At 40.6% G+C, this 13,488-nt stretch overlaps 1 protein-coding gene across 2 annotated transcripts in view; it reads right to left on the bottom strand.

The window, feature by feature from the left end:
- The window catches only part of Abca12 (ATP binding cassette subfamily A member 12), a 151,887-nt gene that overhangs the window by 37,258 nt on the left and 101,141 nt on the right, over positions 1–13,488 (bottom strand). Inside the window, exons 24-32 of one of the 2 annotated variants that reach the window (XM_052749250.1) lie at positions 11,288–11,617; positions 10,152–10,221; positions 9,923–10,057; positions 8,946–9,092; positions 7,838–8,024; positions 5,271–5,489; positions 3,903–4,099; positions 2,922–3,082; positions 472–708 (exon numbers count right to left, since the gene is read on the bottom strand). In XM_052749250.1, the coding sequence (XP_052605210.1) occupies positions 472–708; positions 2,922–3,082; positions 3,903–4,099; positions 5,271–5,489; positions 7,838–8,024; positions 8,946–9,092; positions 9,923–10,057; positions 10,152–10,221; positions 11,288–11,617 (1,683 nt within the window). Of the gene's footprint in view, positions 1–471; positions 709–2,921; positions 3,083–3,902; positions 4,100–5,270; positions 5,490–7,837; positions 8,025–8,936; positions 9,093–9,922; positions 10,058–10,151; positions 10,222–11,287; positions 11,618–13,488 lie in introns of both variants that reach the window. The other variant, XM_052749248.1, reaches the window with a different exon arrangement.

Consider the following 13,488-nt stretch of genomic DNA (forward strand, 5'->3'; position numbering starts at 1 on the left):
CCAATAAATAAAGTAGTGGTGGTGGGAACGGGGTTAGGGAAAGAGCTTAGTCAGTAAGTGAGAACCGGACTTCCATCCCTCGAATCGACCAAAGTCAGATTCACGGTGTGCACTTGTAATGTCAGGACTGGGAAGGTGAACAATGATGGATCCTTGGTGCTCACGGGCCAGCCAGTCCAGTTTACTTGCTGAGGTCTAGGCCTATGAGTGACCTTGTCTCCAAAAGCAAAGTGGGCAGCACCAGAGAAATGATTCTAGGGGATGTCCCATGACCACTGAAGGCATGTAGACAAGAGTGCATGTACACACAGAGAGACATGGACATACACAGGAAGGTGGTACAGATAAAGTCCAGACGTACAGCGGCTGCCTATGTTCACAGTGCTGGGTTTGATTTCTGGCACTTCAAGTAACAAATAAACAACTAATAAAGAAATAAATGGAACAAGCAGTAAGGAGATGGCCGCATACCTCCTCAACAGTGGTGTCGGAAATGCCATAGCAGCCGATGTTGAGTTTACCCATGCCCTTGTCCAGCGCTCTCAGGAGTGACAGGTAAGCACCGGAGACCTTCGTGCTAAACGGAGGAAGCACGTACACAAGCTCTCCCCCGATGTCCTCCTTGAGGTAGGCTTCCGGGAGGTGTGACTGGATCATGGCTGTAACGGCCCCTGTGTCACAGATGGTGTTCGTGTCTAGATTGGGACTCTGTGGACGAAACGGAAAGTTAAGCAAACTCTATTGAGTCCGATCACATACCATTCTTGGAGCTGTCCCCTGTCCCACGTGGGGACTTACAGGTCACCCCCCTTCCAGCTGCATCCTTCCACCCACCGCCCTTTAGAGCTTTAGGGCACTGTCAGCTCCTTCGCCTGGGTTCCTACGGTATGTCAGGCCATGGTGCAGGCCCACCTTGAGGTCTCTGCACCCCGACAGCCCACATGCCCCCTTCTCACACCGGCTCCAGCTCATGGCTTAACTTCTTTTCCCGCTCCTGGCTTATTTCTGTCTATATTTATAGAAATAAATATTCTATGTAATTTATCATTTGCTAATTGCTAATGCGTTCCATGATTTACATATTGAGTATAGCGTCTGAATTTTTCACATTCCATCAAACACAAAGTTCATGAATCCAGAATATGGAGTATTTATATCATGAATTCACTGATGCAGCCCCCAGTGCCTGGAATAATGCTTCGAAACACCATGCAGCAAATATTCCTTAATTTATGAATTTCTAAATATAATGATGAATTATTGTTATTTTTTGTTTTTTGAAGCTCAAGGATAGTTTCGTTAGAGTTTAAAAGAAAATGCACTACAGAGTAGATGAAAATCCCCGCAACCACTAGGAGAGGAATGGAAGAAAAGTCATGCCTTTTTAATTAAGCATGGGGTAGAAACAGACAGCTTATTAAGGAAGAACATCTTATTAAAAGACTCCTAATAACTTATTGCTAGACCCATAAAACACTGCATGTCACAGGTCTTATCTGAGAAGCTTCATGCAGTGGATGACAATTAGCAGAGATATTCACCTGGTCAACGTTCAGAGAATAAGAGACTATGGAATGCTCGGTCATAAATGGAACATATATATCATACCTTTCCCCAAAAGGCTCAGGGAACTTCAAGGAAGAGGGGCAGAAAGATCGTAAGGGCCAGAGGTAGTGGATGACTTCAAGAAAAGAGTGTTTTCTGAACACAACAGGGCAGCAGCACCTATGGACTAGCAGTAATTGGGACAGCATGCACGAGACCTGCTCTAGCTCCAGCCAGACACAGTCTCGGCATGGGGTGGGTAGATGGCATGAAGTCCCATCACTAGCTGGGAAGATATTGGTATTTGCTGCAGGAAGAGGGACAGCTGGTTTTGTTTAATGATGTGACCACACTCATGGCAGGCAGGTCCCTGTTCCCCAAAGTTGTTGGGCAACACAAACTGGACCTGATTTGGGTGGGTATGGAGAAGAAAACTCAAGTGCGGTGCCTAGGAAGGGGAAAGATGGAGAGAGTGTGTGTGGAAGGAGTTTGTGAATGAATAGGATTGAACTACATCGTATGAAATTCTCTAAGAATTAATAAGAATATTATTCATGAAAAAGACCTTATCTTTTCAGAGGAGGGGTGGGGATGGGATGGGGGAGAAGGTTGGGGGGAGCAGAAGGAGGGATAAAAGGGGATCTCTGGTTGGTATGTAAAATAAATTAAAAAATTATTAATAAAAAAAACTCAAAAAAAGAGAGAGAAAAGTATTTTACAGTGAAAAGCAGTGATATACACCAATAAAAGTTATTATGGCAAGAGGCAAATTTCAAAATAAAAGGAAGAACTATAAAAATAAAAAAAGAAAAATGTTATAGCCGGCATAAGGTGGAAGTAGTTGAGTAAAGCTAAGGAAAGAGCCCCCCACCCCAGCCTGAACTACTTAGATACAGAGTCGTCCAAAAGATGATCCAAGTCAGGTTCTTCTCTTCAGTCTAACACTTGCCGTCACCAAGTGAAGGCATGACTTCCTACCTGCTCTTCATTTGCTTTCCCCAAGCCAGAAAATTTAAATTTCTCTGCAGAGTCTGAAATGTCAGGGGAGAAAAGGCTGACAGTCCATCAATAACCTTTAGAAGGGTGCAGTACCCAGTAATGCTGATCGCACATGGGAAATTATCAGAAGTTTAGTAAATTCTGGGTGTGTGTGTGTGGGGGGGGTGTCTAACAACATCAGATACTCTGAGATGGGAGCAGAAATCTGGTGGTTGTTTTTTTTTTTAACTAACATACGTGCTGAGATTTAAGAACCACATAGGGGAGCATATTGCTGAAATTTAAGCAATGAGTCAAATTGTAGAGAATTAGCCTGCACTTCACAGAAACACTTAGCTCGTTACCACATGAGATAGTGCACTTCCCCTCTTACAAACCTTCTTCTTGGTGAGCGTGAGGTGGTAGCCATCCCCAAAAGCTTCCTTGAGGTAAAATGGTGATCCACAGCATCGGAGCCCACCCTGTTCCAGGAAGGCAATGCGGTCACTCAACACCTCAGCCTCATCCAAGTGGTGTGTTGACAGAATGATTGTTCTGGCTTGAGAAAACACAGTTGAGAAAAACAGAATGAAAAATGAGGATACAGGCTCCACGGGACAGAATTAGCAAGAGTCAGTTCTGGGATTTCTTGGGGCAAGAGTGGTATTAACTGAGGTGAGCGAGACTCCATAACAATCAAAGGGCAATTCAGAAGGGTGTTATTAGATATATAGGAAGGTGTCTTCTATATAATTTGGCAGCAACTGGCCCTTATTAAGCTTTACAGCTAGTGTCCATTGTTTAGTGTACATCAGCAACTCTTTCTCATTTGTCAGAATTCAGCTTCCATTGTTTCAGTGCGCTCTCTCTCGCTCTCTCTCTCTCTCTCTCTCTCTCTCTCTCTCTCTCTCTCTCTCGCTCTCGCTCTTGCTCTCTCTCTCTTCCTTTCTCTCACTATGAAAAAGCAGTAATTTTAAAGACTTTTTGAATATTCCTCTCTGATTGATCCACTCCAGTCTGATTACTTCTCTGCATCACACCCTGTTAGCTCTTACTTAGTCTGTTTTCAGTTTATTTTCATTTGTGTATGTTTGGTATCTCTAATTAGATTCTATGCTCCTCTAGGCAGACTTCGGTACTGCCGTTGGATCTACATGATCCCCCAAAGCCCATTAGGTTCAACTTACAGTGAGGACTAGATAGGTATTAACTAATTGACCCAGAAATCTCCCCGAGAAATTGTAGGAAAAGAAAGAGCCCACCTCAGACAGTTTGAGGGTATTGTAGTATACACAGACAAAGCATCAATTTGATTTCGCATAACCCTGAGGGTACACTTCTGACTGCTCCATGGAGAAGTTATAAAAAAATACTCATACCAGTTTTGTTCTTGGATATGACGTCCCATATGCTTCGACGAGAACACGGGTCAACTCCAGTGGAGGGTTCATCCAGAATTACTACCCTCGATCCACCAATGAGAGCGATAGATATGGACAATTTCCTCTTCATTCCTCCCGACAATGTCCCAACTCTTTTATGGCGATGGCTATACAGTCCAGTGTCTTTTAAAGTCCTTCAAAAAATAATTAATGGTGCCATTGTGTTCACTAATCAATGAGTATGTCTTTAATGATCAATACAATTCAGCACTGATAACATAAAATAGTTTATTATCATTTATCATCTTATTGTCATCATAAAATAATTACTAAGAAAAAACACAAGAGACTAATATAGTCCATGCATTTGACAAATAGTTAGAACATTGGGCTCTTTTATGCCAGATTATGTCATAGGTCCTAGAGAAAAGTAATGAAAAGACCAAAAAACCCAACTTGTTCATTAAGAGATTATGTGTACATGTGTCCAAAATGTGAAGAAAACCCATTAGATAATCATAATCTTAAGAAAGTTTATAATATATCAGGTGGTATTCAACACACAATTAATAAAATAGGAAACGAGAGAGAGAGAGAGAGAGAGAGAGAGAGAGAGAGAGAGAGAGAGAGAGAAAGAGAGAGAGAGAGAGAGAGCCTGTAATATATACTATTTCGGGGTTGTGTATATAGTAGTCACTCTCAGAAAAAGCAAGAGAAGCAAAGACCAAAATAGTGGTCGTTTGGCCAGGAGTAGGTCAAACGGCTCTCAGGAAGGGTGTGGTAAGTTGTGAAGAGCAAGGAGGAAGACTGATGGGAGTCAGTTGTGTGTGGTCAAGGGTATGAGTGCGCTTATGTTCACAGAGCAGAGTGACTAGAGAATGTGAAAGAAAATAGATATGAGACAGCGGACAGGTCATGTAGGGTCTGGTAGGCCTCAGTAATCTATCGTTATGGAATGTCATGCGGAAGTGTGGCAAAAGTCACTTAAGGTGATGCAGGGATGACATGGCCTGATTTGCAGGTGACAAAGCTCACTCTGACAGCTTTCTAATAAGAATAGGTGAGGTGAGGGAGGAGGAGGAGCTGGGAGTCCAGTTAAAAGACTTTGGGGTGTAGTACCTATGCAGAACTGAAGGATAGAACAAAGGATCAGGGCAACACAAAAGACGCTGAGGAAGATGTGTGTGTAACCAGCTGGAGATGGTGATAATGTTAAGTGTGCATGCTAGCAGAAAAACAGAAAACAAAGCAAAATGGTTGGCGAGAGAACATTTCCTATTGTTATTACTACTAGAGCTTGACCAAGAAGGTATGTGTCTTTGGGAGAGGTTAACAAGCCATGTCCATGTTTCTGGCTTAACTCACCTTTTAACCTCCTCATGGAGCTGCTTTTTGGTCCAGTGAGGGACTTTGATGGAGCCATATAAGAGAAGATGCTCCTTGGTGGTGAGGTAACTGAACAAGACGTCATGCTGCATGCAGACTCCCATGTTTTTCCGAACAGTATTCAGGTCTGTCTTGATATCTTTTCCATATACAAAAATAGTACCTGCTGAGGCACTAAACAGCCCAGTCAGCATGGAGCTGGAAATGAAGATGTAATAAATTAGGTATGGACCAATCACTCAAACTAGATAGCAAAACTAAATATATCTCATATGCTAAAAAAAAAAAAAATGTTGGAGTGCATCTCTTTAAGTGAAGGCAAGCTGTGAAATAAAAAGGTATTAAGTGGGAATGAAAAAAAATAAAAATGACTTTTAAGCTTTTAGTTATTTAGGGTGTTGTGCAAACACCCCATGATGGAGGTGGTGGTAATCATGTTAACACTAAGGGCACTTTTTAGTTGAAAGTACACTCTCTCCTTGAACATACTGTGTTTCCTTGGAATGCTATTTATAGACTGGCAAGTCTCCAATTTATGTCTCCAGATCAGATTCTATCATTTAATCCCAGGCTTGTCTAGTGAATCCAACAGACGATGCTACATCTTCATGAGATACCTTATAACAGTGGTTCTCAACCTGTGGGCTGTTAACCCACAGGGGTTGTGTATCAGATATTTACATAAAGATTCATAACAATTGCAAAACTGCAGTTATGAAGTAGCAACAAAATAATTTATGGTCAGGGGTCACCGTGACATGAAGAACTATATTGAAAGATCACAGCATTAGGAATACTGTCTTACAGGGTCCTCAGACCAGCAATGATCTTAACCATGATACCATCTATTTTTTCCTCTTTTGTTGAGTGATGAATTCATATACTGTTTACAGAAAACTATTTCGTAAGTCATGTTTGCACCTTCTTGGTCTCTTGGTCCCCTAACTACTGACATTTGCTACCACCAGGGGGCAGAAGCCGTCATGACATGCCTGCTTTTGAAATAACTCTGGCCATGGCCATCGTCAGTCCTATTCTCTGTATTATGGCCAAAGTATTTCTACCTAGAAAATCCTCAACACCTTTCAAGTGGTTAGTAAGTTGGGCAGTTATTTATTAATAATCTCCTCCCTGTATTATAACATAATTCCCAGAAGGTCTAGAGAAGCTCTCCCCTGTCTCTCATAGTACTAAATAATGAATCAAGATAACATGCAATTTCCTCGTAGCATTAAACACAAATAGCATGCTTATTTTTGATATTTTAGGGTTTATATCTAGACCAATAAAATAGGGCATTCTCAGCCAAAATTGTAGCCTCTTCAAACACCTTCACTATCTCTTTTCTCCCCAGCCTCTTATTTCCCATTGGGAAAATATGCTTCAGAAGTGTTCTTTATAAGTGTTGTATTCTAGAAAGCCAACTCTGGCTTTTAACAGGTCATACAAAAAAGAGGCTACATGTTTACTCTTATCATGAGCTTCACTTGTCTCCAGTTCTTTAGAAAAATATTGACGGCAGCATTTGAGAAGTCCCTGAACTTACTCAAGATGATTAAAAATAGAATGTAGAACACGTGAGAGACATTTCCTGAAGGGCTAGAGTCCAATGATATCTTAGTACTGACAGCAAGTATGCGCAGGTAGAGCGCTGGAGACATACCATCAAAGCAAACACACAAACAGTAAAAATAACCTAGGAATCCTGGGATCCCATCCTCCCTCTATCTTGACACAGGACGGTCAGTAGAGAGAAAGAACAGCCCATCTGCTGCTCTTCACCTTGACCTGTGTATGCCGCTGGCAATTCTTTGTTTCTTTATGAATTAAGGCAAGTGCTTCCTGGGATAGGGAAGATGGGGCTGTGTGTTCATGCTGCTAGGATGTGCAAACTCAGACTTACACCTGGCCTGGAGATAAATACAAATCAAAGAGACAGACTGACAGATACCGCAGTATAGACCCGAGATCAGGGATTAACCAGAGAGCACACGCGTTTGAACAGACTGGCACTGTGAACCTCCTTCAACAGCTCATCTCAATGTGAACACCTTGTGCTGTAGAGTGTTCTACTCCCTAAGACAGTGATTCTTGACCTGTGGATCTTGACCTCTTTGGTAGACACATATTAGATATCCTGTATATCAGATATTTGCATTACAATTCATAACAGTAATAAAATTACAATTACAAAGTGGTGAGGAAACAGTTTTATGATTGGGGGTCCCTACAACACGGGGAACTGTATTAAAGGGTTGCAGCATCAGATCTAAGCCGTGCCAAGAAAACTTACTGTTATTTGGAATTTGCACTGAATTAAACATTTTAAGACACATGAGATGGACCAACACTAAGTCACACAAGTAAACCTATCCCGCAATGGCCTAAGACGGCCTTCGAGCTCACAGTTTGGACTCTTGGAATGTACAAGTTGAACTGTCCAGAGGACGTAATAGCTCTGCTTTCTTCTTAGTTTGGAATCTTAGTTTATAAAAAGCTATCATTAATAATAGCCTTCTTTGACATTTAGTTGAACAATAGCATACATGGTTGTGGTTTTTCCAGCTCCGTTTGGACCCAACAACGATGTAATGTGCCCTTCGTAGAAGTTCAGGTTGAGGTTTTGAACAGCCGTCTTTGTGCCGTATATCTTCGTGACCCCATGAAGGGCGACTCCAACTTGGAGATCTTTAGGTTCGGGTTCAATGTTGGGGGGAAATGCACAATCAGGACCTGGAGAGAAACCAAGAGAACAGTTGGAAGCTCATCAGTAATTAATGGAGCTGGATTAGACTTTTCCTTTAAAAATTGGAGATTATATAAATACAATCTTTAAGTTTAAAAAGGTCAGAAATGACTGATTTATTATATTCTCTAGCTTCTTTCTGATCTGCTTACAGAATGAGCAGGAGTGAAAACCACATTCTCTAGGGCTTAGTATATTAGCCTTCTCTGTTGGAAAATGCACTTCCTGAATACAGAATTATAATTTTATGGCTTCCCTTTTTAAACAGATCTTAAATATTCAAAAGATAACCCAGAAAGTTTGTCCTCTGATTGGGAAGGATGGCATCATTTTATGAAATAAATGTTTGCAAGTTGTGGTTTTACAGTAACAAGGTTTTCTCAGATCTGTGGCTTACAGAATACAGCTAATTTTCCTATCTATACCTTCTTCAGACATCACCACCACACCACTTGCGCAGGGCATCTTTTCATAGAGACAAGAGCACTCACCCCCTGAGTAAGGCATGAGCTTTGTACCGTTTTTCTCACATCAGCTGTGGGTTATGCTACATTACCCATTTTTGTTTCTTGGTTACTCCTATGACTGGTAGCAGATGGCTAGAGTAAGGGATGCAGGCTGTGGGCAAGGAACAAATTTTTTCTCTGTGTGAGTCTAACTGGACCACAAAGGGATCTACAGTCTTGGCTTAATTAGCAACATATGCTAACCAACTGAGCTAATGAGCCCACAAGAAGGCACAATTCAACCCCTGTAAGAGTGTAAACACATATGTGTAGACACACTCGTGCATGACTAAAGGGATGAGAATTTTAGCATTTAGGAAAACATAAGTAAGTCCACTAGTCATGCAATTTTTGATGTCATTTCTCTCATAATGATACATGCTATTGACTTACTTATCTTACTGGCAGAAGGGTTGGTGTTCTGCATCATGATATTGGTAAACATAAGGCCATTGCTTTTCTCACGCTTCACCTCGGCACATCCAAATCGCTCTTTCCAATAGGAAGGAAGGACTGGAAAATACCACGGAGCTGCCATGCCATATGTCCCTGTAATGAGAACCCATGAGGGAGAATGAAATGAAATGAAACCCTATGAATGGTTCAGGAAATTGTTTCATTTTGTAGAATACTATACACGCTAAAAGAGTGAGCTCGGTTTGCAAAACAAAGCCAAGAAGATCATCTCTTTTTAAAAAGCCATGTCAGTGAAGTATGGTTGTATGATAAATGTACTCATTTTAAGTGTGTGGTTGGATGATTTTTGTTCACTTACAAATGCAAGGATCACCACAGTCCAGTGTTAAACTAATTCTGTAACTCTAGAGTTCTCCCAGGGCCCCTATGCATATTCCATGGTCCTACTCCAAGTCCCAGACCAGCACTGATATGCTTTCTGCCTCAAGACAGCCATTTTTATAACCATTTTGTGCAAACAAAAGCGTACAGTTTTATTCACTCATCCACCAAAACCGTACACACATCAATAACGCTTAGTGAGAAAACACCTAAACCTATTAGAAAGGAAAACTGCTTGAGATCCAAAGTGAGAGAGTCCAGTCTATGCTCTCTAGAATGTAGTTCATTCTCCATAAAATTAAGAAACATAGGTCTTGCCTTACGGTGCATCATACTTCCATTTGGAAAGACTGGGTTGACCTGATACTATCACATGATTTTGAATTGACTCCATCTTTGAAAGAACTCTCAGAGAAGGAACACGTCAACGTACTTAGTCTGAAATTTTTGGTTAATTTAGGGTTTTAGTACACTGCTGTGGAGATTGCACACAGCAAGCCAACCACTGGTGCACATGTATTAGGTGACAGACAGTGATGAGAGCCACAAGAAGCATGTATCTGTGAAATGCAGGGTCCTACCTGGGAAAACATTCCTGACGTACCAAGCAATAAAGAAATAAATGAAAGAGTCTGCTAGAATTAGGCAGCACAGCCAGCCAAATGAGGTGGTATCATCCTGAACAGGGGACTTGTACATATTTTCCCATTGAAGACCTAGAAATTGAACACAGGTATTTACTCTTCCTCGACACACATCACAGTTAGAGATAAAAATCCTGTTCTTTAAAAAAAAACATATTGAACCTACCAACACCCTGTTCTTCATATCGTGCGATATATTGGCTTGCATAGCTGAATGCTGTTGGGGACAGCAGGCTCTGGAAGAAAATGAACAATGGTGACAGTGCCAGTAGATTTCGCCTAGAGGGTCTCAAAATGCTTAAAATGTTAGACATAGAAAAAAATTTATGTTCACTCCCTTCATCTGTTTTAAAATGCTGAAGTCCCTTGCCAAAAATGCCACAGCAAGAGAGAGAGAGAAAGAGAAAGATGAAAGACTAGAGAGAGAGATGAGAGAGAGCAGAGACAGAAAGAGAAAGAGGCAATAAACTTGGAGAATGCATTTTAAGAATCCAAAATATATGTTTAAGCTTATTAAATGTTGCTCAGAGATTTATAAGGTAGGAAATTACAGAGTAATAGAGTGTGAAGACTCAAATTAAATGATATCGGGGCCAGAAAATGTTTCTAAATATATTTCAGGTGATAGAATTGTGAATGAGAATACACTAAAATATTTATTGGTTGAATATTGATAATCACTACAAATTATAAATTTACATTTTGTTTAAACTTAGAGCAGTCAGTGTTGAATTAAAGTTATTCATCACATCTATGTCTATGAACAGTAAAGCCTTAATGTGATGGGAAGTGCTCTGCTTTATGAATTTTAAATTCAGTCAGTCTTATTCTTCAATTTAGTGCTTCTGAATTAGGAAAAGCAGAAGAAAAGAATTCAAATTTGAGTACATGCTGTCAATGTGTCCATCACTATCCCTTCAGGCTATGTGTTATTCATGAAAACCAATGAGTACTTTTTCATACATGAGAATGGTTCTAACACAAGAGGTTCTGAGATGTTTAAGGATTTGAACCAGAGAAGTCAGAATTCTTGGTGATCTCTAAAACTTGGCAGATAATATTTTAACTGTTCAAGAACTATCGCTTAGCAGCATCGTTAATGGTTCTCGAAGCTGTGGGAAGAAATGTTTCCCTTCAGAACAGATGACAATTAGAAAGCTCTGTCATTGGAAGAGTTAAGTTTATTTTGCTACCACTAAACTTTTAATTATATAAGTGAACTTTCAACTTGAGACTCTTTTCATGAACTAAGGGAGGGAGGCGTTTATATCACACAAGGGTGCACTCCAACAGTTGACTTACCATGAATACTTTTATAACATAGCTCAGCTCATCCTCAACTGTAACCAGAACAATAAATGGAAAAAAGGCAATGACGTAGATCAGGCTTCCAATCAGAGCGGCAATGTTGGTGTTGTTGAAGAACACACTGATGAGGTAGCTCATGGCAATCACTGAGAAACTGTAGTCCGAAAAGTAGAGGAACAAAATGAAGCCATTTGTTTTGGGAAGAATATTGCCAAACTTGAGTATGACGATGAGGATCGCAATAGTAACCAGTAAAAATCCAACACTCTCTATAAGCCAGGCAAAGAAATGGCTGCAGGAGTTCACACCCATCATCTTCATGTACTAAAAGAAAAAGGAGGAGGAAGAGAGTTAGGTGCTTCTTTGGTTGATGAGTTCCTAAATGGACAATTACTTCTGTGTCGTGACAAAATGTCCAAGAGTCTCCTCATATATGAAACTATGCATTTGAACCATTTATGTAAATTCTCTCTGATTGCTAAGACTTTTTTGTACCAGAATCCTCTTGGATTTTAAGTTCCCAGAGTGGCACCCCAACAGAGACAATGCTTCTGCTGGAAAAGATCTTTCTTGTGAATAAAAATGTACATTTCTAGGACCAGTGTGATAACTCAGTGGGGAGTGGCACTTGATTGCAGACCTGGTGACCTGGATTCGATACCAGTTCTTAGAAGATGGCAAGAAAAGTGGACTCCTGAAAGTTGTCTTCTGACTGCAAATACATGCACAATGGTACACGAGTGCCTGCTATCTCTGGCGCTCTCTCTCTCTCTCTCTCTCTCTCTCTCTCACACACACACACACACACATCCCGAAAATAAGTAAATAATTAAGGATAGAGCACCTGCCTAGTTGCAGAGGTCCTGAGTCCAATCCCTAGCAACACACGCACACATGCACACTCACACACATACATACACACACTCACACATACATACACACACACATACCACCTACATACAGAGACATACACACACACACACACACACACACACACACACACACACACCAGTATGTACATTACCATCCTAGTTTTGAATCTATCTAGTTGACTTCTCTACATTAAAGTGATTTAGGAAAGGACACCATACTTATGGTGTCTCCCTATGATTTTTACAGCACGAACTTGACATTTGCTTAGATATAAATATTTCAGTCTGGGAAAAAGTCACACATAGTTTAACTTCAGTCCCAATGTAGAGATTGAAATAATAAAAGTCCATATATTTTTAATATGCCCAAATGAGCACTACAATCATTGCTCATGTTTCATGAGAGGAACAGCATGTATGTGGAATCTTAGTATTCAAAACACAGCAGTTTGGAGGATGACCTTCTGCCTTTTGTGATGACCTCCTCAGCCCTATCATCAATGGACAGTCTGTGTCAGTCTTGGTGTCTTCTTTTACAAAGAGGCATTCATACACCCACAATGAACTCAGATATCTGAGATGCTACAGGTCAGTTTCTCAGGTAATATTCTTTTCTGACTCAGTGATATCCCCAGGGCCAAGACATTCCATCACAGTATCAGGTCTGTTTGTGCAAGAATGTGAACAAGTCTGATGACCACAACCCCCCCTTCAACTCCAGTCGTCTTGATTTCGGTACAAGTGGAACACTTAGGGAACCTGGGTATTTCAGTTTCCAGTTTTAACAATTTATGATTAAATTAAGCTTATGAAGTTAATGTTCCATTTTCCAAATGACAAAAGAAATATTCCACTAACAGCTTTATAGTCCAGTATTTTTATAGAATAAATAATTCTTAATGTCTCTCTCCTATTCCTGTCTAGAAAAACAACAGCAACAATAATAATATTGCACTGGGTATTTTATTCTACAAGCTAAATGTAGCACATTTTGCTTTTTGCTTTTTTTTTTTTCTTCAGCTTATCACATTTGATAACTCTGCTTGCTCTTGTTGCCATGGAGACAGCTACCTGCCTGCCAGCCATCTAAGCAGTGGGCCTTAAGCTAATCACCACCGAGAAGAACCCAGTGACTTCTCCTCTTAACTTTGTCCTCTCCTGTACCTTCTCCTTTCTCTCCTCCTTGGACCCGCCCCTTCTGCAGTGAAGACTCTGTCTATGTTTCCATAGGAATAGGAGAAGGGTCAAAATGAAGAAACCGCACTGAGCGAAGATTCACCATGGGAAGTTTCCCCCAATTGCAAGGCTTGTTTTTATTGAAAA

The sequence above is a fragment of the Peromyscus californicus genome, unplaced genomic scaffold (genome assembly GCF_007827085.1).
Source record: "Peromyscus californicus insignis strain IS unplaced genomic scaffold, ASM782708v3 Scaffold_21__1_contigs__length_65335640, whole genome shotgun sequence".
Classification (NCBI taxonomy): Eukaryota; Metazoa; Chordata; class Mammalia; order Rodentia; family Cricetidae; genus Peromyscus; species Peromyscus californicus.